This window comes from Plectropomus leopardus, chromosome 19, assembly GCF_026936395.1.
Source record: "Plectropomus leopardus strain MGB_pleo_1.0 chromosome 19, ASM2693639v1, whole genome shotgun sequence".
Lineage (NCBI taxonomy): Eukaryota > Metazoa > Chordata > Actinopteri > Perciformes > Serranidae > Plectropomus > Plectropomus leopardus.
The window spans coordinates 3,814,943-3,831,820 of NC_142194.1; the positions used below are offsets into that span (position 1 = coordinate 3,814,943).

Consider the following 16,878-nt stretch of genomic DNA (forward strand, 5'->3'; position numbering starts at 1 on the left):
TTTTTGAAAGAAATCTCAGGGTTAACGGAGAGAAACTGAGTCAAAGCTGCAGAATTACTGCGTAAATCAGAGCTCCAGCGTTTCACAGCATGACCCACATTTCTTTGTTTATGGTTTTTCTCCTCAGACTTCCAGACCTCCGCTCTGTGATTGTTCTGGATAATCGACAACCAGGAATGTTTCACTTTGAGGACGTGATGCAGGCGGGCAGCAGCCAGTACATGCAGCAGCTTCAGGATCTGCAGAGGAAAATCTCCTTCGACGACCCGATAAACATCCAGTTCACTTCGGTAATTGTTGCATAATTCGTGCTGACCTGAAGGAATGTCAGGGAGGCCTGCTGGTGTCTGTGCAAGCTGCAACATGCTGCTATCTGAGGCTCTTGACTTGATGTTGTTCCATGTTTTCTTCCCCTCTGGCAGGATGTCCTGCGGATCACAGCCCCCCGTTCTTATTTGACCGCACACACATTTCAACTTTTAACATGCAAAAAAAGCCCACACAGTTAAAAAGTTGCTCTGACAGCAGTCCTGAGACAGACATGTTAACTTTTCTCTTATTTTTCACATGCATGGTCATGAAATTCTTGTAAGAGTTATAAAAAAAAAGTTTTGCAGGCCTGGAAATAGTTTGAATTGAATTAAATTGAATGTAACTGATTTGAATTGAATTGAATTGATTTGAACTGAGTTTAATTAAATTGATTTGAATTGAATTTTATTTCTAACATGTAATAAAGAACGAACATGTAAACATACACAAACATACAGACATGTCCGAAAAGGAGTAGGAAGAATTGCAAACTTATTACATCCTATCCTTTCTTAATCAGTTATTGACAAATAATTAACCCGCTTACATTTTTAAATAAATTTCAAACTATGTACACCTATCCATCTATAAACTATATAGTATACAGACCATATGTGAATATATATAAACATATTTAAGAGAATGTTTGGAAAACTTGAATTTACATTGATTTAATTATTGTTTAAAATACAGTCATAAAAATCCAAAACTTGTCTTGCGCCACACAAAATACATCCTTGTTTTATTCTATTTATGACAAAATTATGAATTAATAAGATAAATATTTATGATATACAACATACCACTTTTAATAGGACACATATACATTTAAATAACCAATAACTGCAAATAGAGCTAAAAAGTCAACTAATTGATTGATGTTTTGCTACTTTTTGTTTTTTTCACAATTACTTGATAAATTGAGTGTATAACTGTAAAATTAATCAGTTACTAAAATTGTTAGTTGCAGCAGCAACTTCAGGAAATCACAAAAGTCTTCCCTGATCGTACAGTTATTTACTTTCATTTTTAAACATTTACAGAAAACAAAAAGTTTGGCTCCAAAGAAGTTAGTATTATTATTATTTTCTTTTTGTAATTTTTTACTTTTAGCCGTATTTACAAAGAAGGAAAAATCTGTTTGTAAAATGACTGTATGTTGACATCATTGTGTTAAGAGAAAAATAAAAATAAAAAAAAACAATCAGAGGGACTTTGACATCATGTGTCGAACTGTTTTCACGGATTCCTAAATGCTGTAATTTATTTCTAATATCTGTTTTTAGGGAACAACTGGAGCTCCAAAGGGTGCCACTTTGTCTCATCACAACATCGTCAACAACGCCTTCTTTATTGGCAGAAGAGTGGGATACGCATGGAAGGTGGATCTCATGTCCAAATCACATAATTCAGATTGCTGTTCTGTTTAGAGAGTTGACAAAATAAAGAAGTGAGTTTGGTGTATGGAAGTATAGTTTATCAGAGCCTGATATATCTTCGTCCTCTGTACCATGCACCGCCATTGTTGTTAAAAACTATAAAAACCCATGAATGAGTCATTAAAGTCCTGATTTTGTCCCACAGCATCACACAGTCTGCCTCCCCGTGCCGATGTACCACTGCTTCGGCTCCGTGGGCGGAGGAATGTGCATGGCATTGCACGGCATCTCCATGGTGTGTCCCTCTGCTGGCTACGATGGAAAGGCCAATTTAGCAGCGATGCAGAGTGAAAGGTAATATCAGGAATCTACATATTTAGACTTTAAATTATTGTAAAAATGATCTAGAAATAAAGAAAAAAGAATTCATTGAAGCTGCACCATAAAAAGCAGTTTGAGCTCCTGTAACAAAGGATTAAATCTGCTTAAAATAAAATCCCCTTTCATTCTGGAGCTCTGTGCTACCTTTGTACTCAGTGATCTGACGGTAAGAAAGGGGGGTTTCTTTGTGATTTAAAGCTTATTTCAGACTGAAAAATCAAAACTGAAGGGATAAAGGATGTTGAAGCAGTGCAAAGTGGTTTTCACACAGCATATTTCCTTTGGCTGACATGTTGGAATAAAAGCAAATATAAAGCAGTTAAAGCGCATAAAAAAACTGATATTTACTTTAATTTTGGACAGAAATCAAGATTGTGAATCAGTAGTCATTGACTGGTGCTGAAAGATTACAGTCAACAGTGATACTCAGCTGACAGCCGAGGGGCCAAATCTGGCCCCTGACAGGGTGCTAGGTGGCCCCCTAACATTTTCTAATTCACAATAAAAATACAGTGATTCACACTTGAAATAGTTTTTGTCCTAAATTCCAAGAAATGTCTTAAATACCAAGAAATCTCCTAAAATCCCCAAATGTCCCAAAATCCTAGAAATGTCTTAAAATCTGAGAAATGTCCTAAAAATTACACATTATTGCAGGTTTATTGTGACAGTTATTCCAGTGGAGATTCATTTTGTTGTTTTGTTTATTTGCTGTTAAAGATGCACGTTTATCTACGGCACCCCCACCATGTATGTTGATATGATCAACCAGCCGGACCGGCAAAAATATGACTTGTCATCAGTCAAAGCAGGTGAGGGAAAATATTCTGCTTTTATTACTGGAATAAACAAAGTGACCGTTTTAATGATTTAATGTCTTTTCTTTCTGCATATTTTTTCTTTTTTTTCAGTGAATATTCCCATTAACAATTGATTTCACACATTACATGCTCTTCTCTTTCTCTTCTGTTCGTTTTTTGTTTTTTATGTAGGCATCATGGCTGGTTCTCCTTGTCCTCCAGAGCTTATTAAGCAGGTTATTTCTGTGATGGGCGTCAAAGAAATAACAGTAAGTCTATCTTATAATTACAACTATTATTTAGATAAATATGGTCTTTTCAAAAAACAAGGTTTTCACTGCAGTGGAAAGACACGAAAACCTTTAAAATTGCTGCAACACGGGGATGTTGTTTTCTGGAACTGGGGATGCTGGAGGCTTAGCATACAGTGTTTGCTTTTATTTTGATTTTTTTGCATTTTTTCTTTTAAAATGTTTGGTGATTAAAAAAAACATTTCCTTTAAAATAAATGGGCATTTTTCCTTTAAAAATTTTTTTTCAGATTTTTTTTTCCCTTTAATTTGTTTTTGCTATTTTTATAGTTCTGGGGCATTTGTTTTTGTGTGTATTTTTATCTTTAAAAGTTTTTTTTTCTTTTAAAATGTTTGCTGACTTTTAAGGAAAACATGGCTTCCAAACTGGAGGTCCCGTCAAAATAAAATCACCAAAAATTATACTATTTATTACAGCTAGAAATGGCTAAAACAGAAATTATCGTTGGATTTTTAATATCCGACCGTCAGCTCAGGTTTACTGTTTGATCTCCGATTTTTCAGCCTCCGTTTTAAAAAATAGTAACAACTATGGTGCCTGCCTCTTGTTCACAACTCTGATATTTTGGCTAACAGTGCAACAAAATATGTTTCTAAAGGCTTGTTAGGTGATAAATAGGCATTCAATTAACATAATTTAAAATAGTTTGTATCTGATACAATAAAGTTTTCTTTCAGTTTATCTAATTTTAATCATTTTTATTGCAGAAAATGCATGTAGTAGACTGAAAAAGCAATTATTTTATTCTTGTAGGCTTCCAAAAGTTCGACTGGTGTTTGCAATGTTAATAATTAGTGTAACAGAAAAAAAATCTTCTTTGTGTCAGTGAATCAATACAATATTACAAAACTAAGCAGAACATATGGACACATATAGACTTAAAAATGTGGATGAAAAAAGGCAAAGTTTCCCCTTTAATATTCGTTTTTAAATTGTTGTTTAGATGATATAAGAATCACAGTTATTGAATCAAACAGTTGTGATCTGAGATTGACTTTCTGAAATTATGCCATGATGCAGTTCAGCTCGTACACACTGGGGGGAGGCACATCCTCAGAAAAAACATCCATTCAGTTCAGCGAGTCCCGTTTATAACGCAGAGATCCAACATCAGGCAACGTGTTAGAAAGTATATATGAAAGACAAAAAAATAGGTTTAATTTTATAAAAGATTTATTGGATGTGAGCAATGTCATCACTTCCAAAAGTCAAGGAAATGTAAAGATATTGAATATATATATTAAGATATGCATAAAGTCAACAGTCAGTCAGTATCCCTCATAGTTGCAAGAAACTTTCTCTCATGATTTAAAGCAGTGAAATGTGGAGAAAAGTATGTTCAAATATTTTGCATTAAAGTAAAGATGAAATAACACTGATCTTTTCTCATCTACATTCTTCCAAAAATAAAGTTCATAGATCTTTGGGATGCTGATTTACCTTCATACACAGAAAATGTCACTAATGGAAAGACAGATATGTATTTTGCAACATTTCCAAAGTCGTATTGTCTTCTTGAATAGGTCTTCTTCAGCTGCTTGTCCTTTTTGTTGACACTTTCAAATGTCTTGGATGTTTTCTCAGTTGGTGGCGATTTAAAACTGACATCAGAAAGTTAAAAAAAGAGGGTAAGCGAGTTTTGATGCCTGTTTGAGTGATAGCTGAAGGATGTTTTATTAATTCCCATAGACTGGAGGAGGCATTTTTCTGCCTCTTTATCTGTTTTTGGAGGCATTAGGTGGGTTTCCATTAACAACAAAAACTCCCATTTGTCCCAAAAACCCCTTTGGTGGTATTTCAGACAATTTGAAAAAGCCATATTTTGCAAAACTGCAATAGAAATACTTTTTTGGACTCTTCTGGGTCACATGATGATATGGTTATGCACTTGTTGGTATGAACTGGCTCCCTCATGATGCAGCAGGAGCTACAAGAGCTGTTACTGCATCACGTAACTCTGAGAAAGTTGAGCGGATCATCTGGAAGTTTTTAATCCACAATTCCTCTGTGAAATCGTGGACTATCAGCTCCCAGAAATCCCTCACACGTGGCCGCCCCTGTGTATAGGAGGCTTGCCTTTCCATTATCGCTCACATAACACGCCTACGTGGCCTTGGATATAACAGTAACAAGTCCCAGAACATCGCGAGAGACGTCGCATCACATCACTTAATGGAAACGCAGTCATATCGCACTTGTGTTTTATCGACATTTTGAAAATAATGCTTACGTTTTCTGCAAATTTGTATTGAAAACACACATATTGTTAAGTCTTTTCTTCTACAGGTAACCACCAAAATAAAGGACACTTCATGCAATTTTTGAATCCTATACTCATTTTTATATTTCATACCAATAAGAGATAAAGCGACTGTATTTTATTCAGTATTATTTTGTAAATCAAACAACATATAATAGCTATTGCATTTGCAGGAAATTACGTATCACATTTGTAGAGGGCAACTGCTGTTTGCGGGATTATTACAATAAAAGCTGCCGATTTTATTACATTGGTGGGTTTTACATGCAGAAACCTACATCAGGTTATGTAGAAAAAAAGTGTTTTAAGAGGGCTCTGGAAAATAGCATTTTGATGCTAAAACAGAGGTGGGCTTCTTGGACCGAAATACGAATTTTTGTATTTGAATTTATAAGGAACACTGTCAGGCTAAAGGATGATAAAAAAAAACAAAATAATAATAATCAAGCTGTCATTAAAGGTTCCCTGGTTTGAGTTTAAATTATTCACATGCTAATAAAGACACTGAAACGTGAAAAAGAACATATTTATCAGGGAAGAACACCAGAGAAAACAACATATTAATGTTTTTTCTCAGTTTATGTGCTTAAATGCATCCTTTATTTTGGTGGTCACCTGCAGGTTGCACATTTCCGCTTCATACTCAGCTCTTCGTGTTTGATCTAATGAATGAAAATGAAGCTCTTTGGGTGTGTTTGGGTGTGAGGGAGACAGACAGAGAGCGAGTGTATCTGTGTTTGTGTTTACACAATGACAATATTTGTCAGATGAATAGTTGGACAGTCTTATAGTAGAGTGAGTCGCTTTTCGTTGCATGTGTAGCCAGTCACCTGGACAGGCTCCTCCTCAGCGTCTCCTGTGGAAAAGACACAAAGTTAGCGGCCAAATTAAACAGTCTGCCCTCCAAACAGAGACCCCATGACCCTGGACTCAGTGTGCTGGACCCCAGGGCCAACATGGAAAAGTTCAGACGGGGACACGGAGTCCTGCGGTCAGGAGGAGAGCAGTGAAAAACAAAATCATGCAAGCCAGCTGCATGTCACGCCAAAACCAACTTAAACCTCATGTGGTGGCGTCTGACTCCTGCGTCGCATTGTACTGAAACCCAGCTGTAAAGCTTTAGACCAGGATGTCATGGAGGGATGTGATTTTGGACTTAAAGAGGGACAAACCTGCACCTCAGGCATTTGCAAAGGTAGTGATCAATGTGAAACTTTTGACTTATAGCTGAACTGAGTTTGGAAAAAAGATTGAAACCACAGTTATGTCTGTACACTAAAATGAAGCTACAGCTCGCAGCCTGTTCGTTTAATTTAATGGGTCCTTAAGAATTAGATCAAATATGATATCGAATCGATTAAGCAACAGGCTGTGAAATGTCAAAATAAATGCAATGTGTTACTGTGATCTTTGACGAAAAATGCATTTGGTATTTTTTTAAATTAGCAAAATTGTATTTTCTCTTTCAAATAACGATTAATTGGTTAATCGATTGTTGATTTTACTGTTTAATCGTGCAAGGGAAGTGCTTACAGCTTCCCTGAGTTACCATGACATGTCAGATCTATTTTCCCAGCTCCCAGCCATACTCCTGAACATAGCTCCCCAAAAAATAACAAAATGTTTTTATCACTATGGTTTTTCTACGAATCAGACAAGATATAACGTCTCAGTAAAGTAGCTGCAGGGTGCCTGTAGACTTTGACTGTTTGACCCCTGTTTCCAGTCACAACACTAATATTCTTTTGAATGTGGCTTCATATTAGATGACGGTGGTGTCAGTCCTCTAATCTCAGCAATAAATCAGCATATATTCCAAAAACGGACCTAATATTTATTTATTGTGGATAATATTCTTTGATCAGGTCAGTGTGTGTAGAGGTGATTCTGTAGGAAAATATTTCCTGTTCCTGTCAGCGTGTTTGTTGGTTACCTGTACAGCCGCGTGCTCAGTGACGTGTGCCCTTTTTGGCTCTCTTTGGCTTCACTTTGCAGCCGCTGAAGGCGGTGCTGTCTCTCACTTGCTTTCCTTTCTGCTGAGGTGGAGATGCACACACTGCGTCTGGACGGTTGCGGTTAGAGTCCATCCACCTGCAGGCAGAAGCCAAAAGATAAGGAGCAGAGAGTCTCTGCTGGCCGCTCGCTCTGGAGCCGAGCTGATAGCGTAGCGTTGTTTGAGGTGAGCCTCTTACCTGCGCAGCGGAGCGAGCTGGCACGTGCAGCTCCAGGGGTTGTTGGAGAGGGTGAGGTTGGTGATGGTGCCATATTCGAGGCTTCTGGGGAGGAACTTTAGCTTGTTGTTGTCAAGGTGGAGTGACTTGACCGCCGTGACACCAGTGAACGCACCGTCAGCAAACTAGGAAAAGGCAGAAACAAACATGAGTTGTCTTTTTTGTTTAATTTTTTGAGGCCTGTGGCAGCATCACCATCCTTATGCCGGTTTCAGACACCTTTTTCAAGTATTTAAACCTTTCAGCCCTGAGTTAGCTGCTGAGAGTTGTGTTTAAAAAAGAAAAAATGGGAGAAGGCAATAAGCAGCTTGCTCAGAAATGTTTCACAAATCGCAAGAAATTAGTAGATTTAGAAAAATATTTTAAGAAATGTTGGTATATATAAATATATATTTAGAATGATCATAATTACCATTTTCAATCATTTTATCTTATTTCTTTTTAATAAATTAAATTTACAGATACTTTTATTGTACTTTTTTTTTTTTTTTTTTACTAATTTTGGGTAATTTCTTTTGTTGCTCGTTCTTCCAGTGTTTCAGAAAGTAATCAAGCCAATTTGTTCAGGTTTTAAAGGGTTAAACAGCCTGCCACCGATGTCGTTAGACATTGATATTTGGTTGAATTTAGGTTGTGACGTTGGGCCTGACCACGGGAAATATTTTTTCTTTAAACTTCAGATTGTGTTGTTAACGTGATAACTAGCATCCTGTTGGTGTTCCCGTTTCCCTTTTGGAATAAAAGAAAATTTCCCGTCTGCTGGTGTTAAGAGCTAACTCTCCTGACGCAGGCGCAGACTGGATCTTCATGTCGTTAGTCGGTTCTTGTCTTTGCAGTGTCTTTTTTGGTCGAGACACAGGCGATGTGTGTCACCGCTTATCAAACTTCCCATTTTTTATAAGGAGCTCGCCTCTCCATTATTGCACGCATAACACACCTACGTCGCATTTCATCGGAAATAATGACGGCTGGTGCGGTGGCTGCAATAGAAATAAAGCTGCTAATGTTCTGAACACCCATCGCCATGGTTACTGCAATGATATCGCCAGAGAAGTCGCTGAACATCACTCAGTGGAAATGCAGTCATCGCACAGTGTTTCATCAAAAACTCAAAAATGTTGGTGAAGAGCTGCATAAATCTGTAATGAAAAGCCGCCTTATAAATACGGTTTGATCTGCTGTACAATGTTTCAGTGGTGCTAAAAATTCTATTTGCGGTTTTAGAGGAGTTAGTTGTTGTGGCCCACTACAAAAAAATGAGTGTGTGCGGAAAACTGCATTGTTGGCTTGACCACTGCAAGCATTTAGGGGTTTTGTGGAAGTGGGGGAATCATTATTCTGAGGGATTTGCATGAATCAGTTCAAATCTTCCTGAAACTGTTGTAGTTGTGAGCTCAGAGTGCAGGCAGAGTTGATAAAAACATGGCTCACATGTTGGCGGGCTGACCCCCCAACCAGCACCCATCCATGCGTCTGTCAGACAGCTGCAGAGCCGGGGAATCTCGCCAGTGTTTCCCCGGCATGAAAGCCTCCTCTCATCCTTCCCTCTGCACCAGCACATATGTAAACACGGACAGTCACTGCCCCCCTTTCTTCCCTGCTTCTACTTCAAATGCATCTGCGAGGGTGCTAAAAGCTTCAGAGAGGTGCGAGGTGAACCGATCTACGCCGTGTCAAGTCGTGTCTGCTCCGGGAGGAAGCGGGAGGGCGGATGAGAGAGCGCGGCCGAGCTTTGAAGGGGCCGTTTTATGTGAGTTTGGAGGAGATGAAGCTGTTTGGAAATTTCCACTGAAGAACGACAAGTAGCCGAAAGTCTGAAGCAATGGAAGATGGATGACTTCCAGCGTGGCCGAGGTGTTTTCGCTCTCTCTCGCTCTCTGTCGTCTCCCTCTTTGCCAGGAAGGCTCGCAAAGGGCCCAATTGTGCATTCAAATGGGCCGATGGCAAGCTAAAAATACTCCTCTTCATGCACTGTGGAACACCCTGCCTCTATTTACCTGTCTCCTCACCCCTCCTGACCTGTTTACAAGACCCTCCCGCTGAAGGTAGAAAACACACCTCGCTGAAAATAACACTTGTGTAATAATTAGACTCGGACATGCTTGGCGGAGCTCCAGCAAACAAAAACACTCTAAAAATATCTGCTTTTGGCTGGAGAGAGGTTTAATCTCGCTACACTCGCTGCTGCTTCCACCTGGCTCTCACACAGTCCGGCGTGAGAAGGTTGTTATTTTACAGTTTTCCCCTCTGGGATAACTCCATACTGTGGCACAGGTACACTCAAATATTGGATTAACCTCAAGTATGAAGCGAATGTGCTCTGAGGAATGTCTGAGCAGGAGTGTGGGATCACATAGAGCTTATAGTGTTCATACTGCAGCTGCCTTAGATCTGGAGGACAGATGGATGTCTGACAAATTACATCTGTCTCATGTGTCTCATATCTGGACATTAAAGTTACATTATTTTATTATTCATGTAAAGTGGAGTCTGGTTATTAAGGAGCAGCCTCAGTGGACAGGTTTTTATTACAGATTTGTGCAAAACTTAAGCGATATTTTTGAAATGTAATTTGAAATAAAACACAGTTGCGAAATGACTGCGTTTCCACAGAGAGATGTTTTGCGACTTCCAAGAAGCATGGCGACGGATGTTCAAAACATTAGCAGGTTTATTTCTATTGTAGCCATCGCACTAGCCGTCATTATTTCCAATCGAAGGCGATGTAGACGTTTTATGTGAGCCCCTTTTACGTGGGAGCGGCCACGTATGAGGGATTTCTGGGATCTGATAGTCCACAATTTCACAGAGGAATTGTGGATTCAAAACTTCCAAATGATCCGCTCAACGTTTCTCAGAGTCATGTGATGCAATAACAGCTTTTGTAGCTCCTGCTGCATCATGAGGGAGCCAGTTCATACTGACAAGCACATCGGGCTCGTAACTCCTGCAGAACCAAATTCAACACCAGTTTTACAGAGCTGACGATTGAAGTAGCTCAGGATGCTAAATCTCCTGTCTGGGTACTAATAAAGATACCTTGAATCTAATCTATTATTCCTAAAAAAGAGCCTTGTGTAGTAGAAGGTGACGTTTTCAAGTGTTTTGTTTGATCAGAGGTCCAAAACTTAAAAGTCAATAATCAGCAAATCACAATCCTAGCTTCACATTTAGTCGCTGAAAACAGCAAAGTCTTTGCATTTCTGCTTGAAAAGTAAATCGAATTATTATCTGATTATAAAAACAGTTGCTGATTGTTTTTCTCTCTATTCCCTTTTCACCTAATTTGCTAAACAATCCAGCTCTAACTGAAATCTCGGAGACTAATATCTCAAAACATGGGGCAAGAAAAAAATAAAATCGATATAAAAATGAAAGCAGATACTGTGCACAACTGGAACAGCAACCTACTGCACCTTTAAGGTGTTTCTTAAATTCATAGCCCTCCTAGAGTCAATGCAAATAAGAGAAATATCCTGCTTATTTGAGCACAAAGCACGTCTGCATTGAAATATGTTTGGAAGATGCAGAATGACTTGTCATGATATGCTGCGGCAGATGGAGATGAAGCAGGAACATGTGAAACATACTGTTTGCAAGATTCAGTCACAAAATAATGGGATTAATACTGAAATACTGTAGCAGCATCCATTCACACGTGCCAGCACATACTGCGTGAAAAATGCCTGCTGGCTGCAGAAAAGGGGGTGTGGACCATTGGCACGCCCGTACATGTAAATATGCTGATGAAATATAGTCGACACGGGTTTGCCAGACCAAAACAAATAAACAAATATTAAGACGGACACACAGTACAGTATAGAGACCTTTTCATAGGATGAACATGTCGTTCTGACTTTCATTTAAACAATTTTATGGAATGCTGAGGATTGAAATCACTTGCATTTCTTTCTTTTGGCTGATTATTTCTTAAAATCTGAACGTGAAAACCCTTTTTTTAACAGCTAATTCTCTAATACATTTAGAATATCTGAAACTTGATATTTCTTACTGTGCAGTTGTGGTGCTCGTTATGGAAACCTGGAACAACATCAGTGAACTTGTGCTGCATTCAAACTTCTTTCACATATTTTTGATATGTTTTAAAAACATGGCTAATGAGGAACATGCAAGAGATGTCCCACAAATTAGGAAAGAAAGAAGAACATTAGGAAAGGGTGACAAAAAAATGTCCTTAACAAATTGTTTTAAAAGAGAGTGTGAGAGAATGAGAAATTATTAGAAGTTAATGATAATAAAAACAAATAAACAAACAAAAGAAAACATACAAAAAAAGGGAAAATGTCCGGAAAAATATTCTTCACTGTGTTATCTCGATACTTTTTTAACCTTATTTCTTCTCTACCTTTTTTGGCAAATTTGGTAATTTTCTGGTGACTCATAACTTGTAACTTCTGGACCAACATCAGTTTTCTTGTGCTGGGCTCAGATGTTTTTCCACAAGTATTTCAACTTGGCAAGAAATGTCCTGCAAATTGCAATAAATGTGTAGATTTAGAAAATCTTTTTTTTCTTTTTACTACACTAAGAGAAAATACCCATTTAATCATTTTTATAGGATTCATAATCATAATTATGAATTTAAAAATTACGTTACAAATAATTTCTCTTTAAGCACTTTTTAATGGACAAAACTGTTATTCAGACTTTACTTTCATTTTTGCTAATTTTCAGGTAGTTTTCTTGATTTTTTCTTTACTACTTCAGAGCTATTTTTGCAGTTGCTCATTGCCTTTTTTTCATGTTTTTGAAAGATATTAAGCCAATTTACTCAGGTTTCAAATGGTTAAACTAATAGATTCCTTACATTTTTTCAGTTGCAGCTTTGGATTTCAAAGTATTAGACATTAGATATGAAAATCCTGCTCCGTCTGAATCATAAACACTAAGTAAAACCATCGACTGACCTTCTCCAGACCCATGTTGTCCAGGTATAGTTTCTCCATGTAGCGGCCGAAGCTCTGGAAGGCGATGTCGGGGATGGTCCTCATTGGGTTCCTCCCTAGCGTGAGTTCCTCCACCACTCGCAGTTTGCTCATCGCCGCCAGCGGATAGGTGGACATCTTGTTCCTCTCCAGGTGAAGTATAGCGAGGTTCTCCACGTCGTCCAGAGAGCCCGGCTGCAGGGTCGTCAGCTCGTTCCCGCTCATGTGCAGCCAGCGCAGGTCTTTGGCGCCTGTAAAAGTCCCCGGCCGCAGCTCCCGCAGCTTGTTGTCGTTGAGCTGCAGGATGAAGAGGTTTATCATCGGGGAGAAGATGCCTTTGGCGAGGTCGCTGATCTGGTTCCCGTCTAGGTAGAGGTAGGTGAGCTCGGTGAGGTCCTCGAAGGCGCCGGGCTTGATGCTGCTGATCTCGTTGTTGGACAGGTAGAGGTAGATGAGCTTCTTCAGGCCCTTGAAGGCCTGGGAGCCGATCTCTCGGAGCTGACAGTGCTGCATGTGCAGAGAGATGAGTCCCTTGCTCTCGCTGAAGGCCCCCGTGGGAATGCTGCCCAGGTTGTTCCTCTGCAGGTTGAGCAGACGTGTGACCTCCGACACCCTCGGGATCTTCTTTAGCCCGACGCTGTCGCAGATGACGTGCTGCAGGTCGCCGTGGCAGTGGCACAGGCTCGGGCACTGGCTCGGGGCTCCCCGCACCGCGGGGCCCAGGACCAGGAGGCAGGTCCCCAGCAACAGCCAGCTCACACAGCGCATGCTGACGAGCTTGTAGATATCAGTTTGTCTGAGCAGAAAAAGAACAAGAATAAGAAAAATCCTTGAAAAGCCTCAGAGAGAAGCAGAGAAAAGGAGAGGTTGAACTTTGTGTTGAGAGAGAAACAGACGGAGAGAGAAGGAGTGAAAAGGTGAGCCACGGAGCGAAGGTGGGCGATGCACTTTGAGAGGAGGATGGCCGGTCAACAGAACACACAGCACTATTTATAACATTTACTTGAGGAAAAAAACGAGGAGGGCTTGCCAGGGTGTTAGAGTGAGAGGTTTGCAAGAGGAAGTCAAGTGTCTGTGAGAATTTAACCCTAAATGAGCAGAAGACGACACAGACGCTCTCATGCGCTCGCTGCTGGCTGCATTTTTTTTGCAGAAATGAGTGACTGACATTCTTCTGGATGCACTCTTGAAAATTTGTGGGAAAAACGACATGCTGCGTACAAGTTTTTGTTCACAGGTGAATGTTTAACGACGTGGCACGAGGTCAGGTTCGATCCGTGCACGCTCCCAGACGCCTATTGTTTTTCAGTCTGCGGTGGGAGGAAAAGGAGCCACTCCTGTGCAGCTTTTTTATAACCCCTAATAGTCTCCAGATGTCTTGCAACAAGTGAGATGCTGTTTCAAGTCATAACAATTGCAAAAAGATACTCACAAAGGAAAGTTTTAGATGCCACTTTACATTCCTGCGTGCTTTCTTACTTTTGAAATGGAGCGCGGCGTTATGTAATCGTCTTTTACAGTCAAACCTATGAGATGTTTTTTGGCTCTCAGGTTCCAACTGAAAGACATGGAGTCGTTTAAGTAATTTTTCAAAGTCTGTCACGGTGGGGAAAAGAAAAAGATGTGAGAACAAACTTTGTTTTTGGTGTTCGTTACACCTGCTTTTAATAAAGAGAGGGAGGTTTCGAAAAAGGTGGGGCAGGACTTTATTGACTGGCTCGGGTCAGTTTGGCTTCAGGTGGCTGCATTTATAAGATGGATGGACCCACCCAGGATAAGTGGAATCTAGAGTTTACTTAACAAATCTAACATTTTATTGGGAATATCGTCTCCTCCCTGATTTTCCAGGTGAAGTTTTTAGTTCGAAATTGCCCTGCAGGTCCTGTGGGTCCAACAGTCTGATTGAATCTGCACCTGTGAACTCAGAATCATTATATTTTATACGCCAATTTATGTCTTTTGTCAGATTTGATTTTTTTTTAATCAGGAAAATAACTTTATTTTACTTTTGAAACGTTGTGGAGGGCATGTAGAAAGTACCATAGTTGAGTCAGTATACTCAGTTCAAAAATAAACTGATCAGTGGATAAATGTTATCGACAATTGTTTTGATAATTTATTATTTGTTCAAGTATTTATAACAGTTGATGGTTCCAGCTTTACCAAAAAGAAGATTTTGCTGCTTTTTATGCCTCGTTGCTGTAGCTGTGGTTGGCAGCACCATGTTTTCCTCGTCCGTACGTCCACCTCATTTTCATGAATGCAATATCTCAAGAGCACCTTGAGAAAATGTCTTTACACAAATGGCACAAATGCATATTTCAGTTCCAGATTTCCTTTATTTTTCATCTTCAGTTACACACTTCCATACATAAATAAAACCAAAATTACGCACAACACAAGCATCAACTCACACTCAACAATGAACTGACTATATTTAGGTGGTCAGATGTCAAAAGTCGAGGTAACAGTATCTCATGAAGGCCATGAGGGATATTTTTCAAATTTGGCACAAATGTTCATTTGGGCTCTGTGATAAACTAATTAGAATTCAGTTGTCAAGGTTTAGATCAGTCTGACCTTCCATTGGTCTCATTCACGTCAATCCAATTTCCCAGGAGACCCTTTTCTAATTTGACCTCAAAAAATTGTTTGGGCCTTAACTCAAGAAGTTGTACGGTAATTATGACAAAATTTTACACAAATGTCTAACAGGATATAATGATAAAGTAATGAGTTATTGTCTTCAACTTCACTTGTGATTTGTATGATATTTCCCGGGAGTTGATTGATTGATTGGTATCTTAATTTGAACATGTGAAACATGTCAGAAACAGTAGTCAAAAACATAAAAATAAAAAAGTAAGAAGAAGTATAACCTTATTTAATCCTATCCCTTTAAGTATTATTAATGATCAGTATTTTAAGAGTTTAGGAGGAAGAAGCAGGTTGAGGTGTAGCTTTGTGTGAACCTGTCCTACATCCTCCTCTCCGCTCACCACATGCCGTCTGTGTGATTGACAGGTCGGATACGGTACCACCGAGAACAGTCCGGTCACGTTCCTGGGCTCCCCGATGGACAACCTGGAGAGGAAGTCTGAGACCGCGGGCTTCATCATGGATCACCTGGAGGTACCTCAACATGCTCAGTCATCGACACATCATGCAAACATACATGATAACATGATCAGCTTATGTCACATAGACCCTGAATCATCACCATAACTGGGCTCAAAAAGAGGAACTAATGGTTTTGTATTTTTTCAACGAACCGTAACAGGAAGTTGATGTGGAGGTAGGGAGGAAATTAATATGATTGTAAGTGACAAAGATTTCATGGCATTATGTTTTCGGGTTATATAGATATATTATTATTATTATTATTATTAAAAAAAATTTAAAAAGAAAGTTTAATGCAAAAGTTGCATCAGGAAGAAAAACTTTTAATGTGTGGAAAATAATGAGTAAATATTTTGGAATCAGATAACTGTGATTCCACTGCAAGTTAAATGATATTAAATCGAATTATTCTACAATGATGAGTTCAGCCCTTTAACAGAATGATATGCTTTATTAAACAATTTTCATACCAAGTTATCATCTTTAATGGACTGCTTCACAGGCGAAAATCGTGGACCCTTCGACAGGAGAGCTGGTGCCTCTCGGGCAGTTGGGGGAGATTATGATCAGAGGCTACTGTGTGATGTTGGAGTACTGGAGAGACGAAGCCAAAACAAGAGAGTGCATCACCAAAGAAGGATGGTATAAAACTGGGTGAGTGAAAGGTTGTAGAAAAACATCAAATTTAATTCATAAATAAATATGTGCAAATGTTAAGTATTTTATGATTTGATTAAATTAGAGGCTTTACTTTTTCGAGTCAGTCAGACATCTAAATATCTACAACTGGTCTAAATAATGATTTACTTTGTGTTTCAGAGACATTGGCAGCATGGACGGGTACAGTTACTGCAAAATCGAGGGCAGAATTAAAGACATGATCATCAGAGGAGGAGAGAATATTTATCCCGCGGAGATCGAACAGTTCCTGCACACACACCCCAAAATTAAGGAGGCCCAGGTGAGCTGAGACACTCAGCGCTCAGAGAGCATGACATAAACATTTTACTTTGTTAAGGAGAATTAAAACATTTTTTGCATAGAGCCCCAATTTAAGTATTACGTGTAAAAGTCCATTCATTGATCTGATGAAGGTCTGCTGCTTACTTAACCACAACACTAAATTCATTTTCCATT

The 16,878-nt window shown here is 39.1% G+C and overlaps 2 protein-coding genes across 3 annotated transcripts in view; one reads left to right on the plus strand and one right to left on the minus strand.

Moving 5' to 3' along the window:
- The window catches only part of acsf2 (acyl-CoA synthetase family member 2), a 50,287-nt gene that overhangs the window by 10,876 nt on the left and 22,533 nt on the right, over positions 1-16,878 (plus strand). For both annotated transcript variants that reach the window (XM_042507448.2, XM_088069609.1), the window contains 8 exons: positions 128-290; positions 1,599-1,694; positions 1,897-2,045; positions 2,793-2,884; positions 3,065-3,141; positions 15,646-15,753; positions 16,244-16,395; positions 16,561-16,702. In XM_042507448.2, coding sequence (XP_042363382.2) covers positions 128-290; positions 1,599-1,694; positions 1,897-2,045; positions 2,793-2,884; positions 3,065-3,141; positions 15,646-15,753; positions 16,244-16,395; positions 16,561-16,702 — 979 coding nt within the window. The remainder of the gene's footprint in view (positions 1-127; positions 291-1,598; positions 1,695-1,896; positions 2,046-2,792; positions 2,885-3,064; positions 3,142-15,645; positions 15,754-16,243; positions 16,396-16,560; positions 16,703-16,878) is intronic.
- On the minus strand, positions 4,340-13,595 carry chad (chondroadherin). Its single transcript, XM_042507449.2, has 4 exons — positions 12,604-13,595; positions 7,637-7,800; positions 7,378-7,535; positions 4,340-6,300 (listed from the first exon to the last, which is right to left on the minus strand). The coding sequence occupies exons 1-3, from the start codon at positions 13,387-13,389 to the stop codon at positions 7,394-7,396; spliced, it is 1,092 nt and encodes a 363-aa protein (XP_042363383.1). The 5' UTR covers positions 13,390-13,595; the 3' UTR covers positions 4,340-6,300; positions 7,378-7,393.

Coding starts and splice junctions, on each gene's coding strand:
- chad (XM_042507449.2), bottom strand. CDS start 13,389: ATGCGCTGTGTGAGCTGGCTGTTGCTGGGGACCTGCCTCCTGGTCCTG. Junction 7,801..12,603: donor ACAACATGGGTCTGGAGAAG/GTCAGTCGATGG, acceptor GCCTTTTCCTAG/TTTGCTGACGGTGCGTTCAC. Junction 7,536..7,636: donor CAGCTCGCTCCGCTGCGCAG/GTAAGAGGCTCA, acceptor TTCTGCCTGCAG/GTGGATGGACTCTAACCGCA.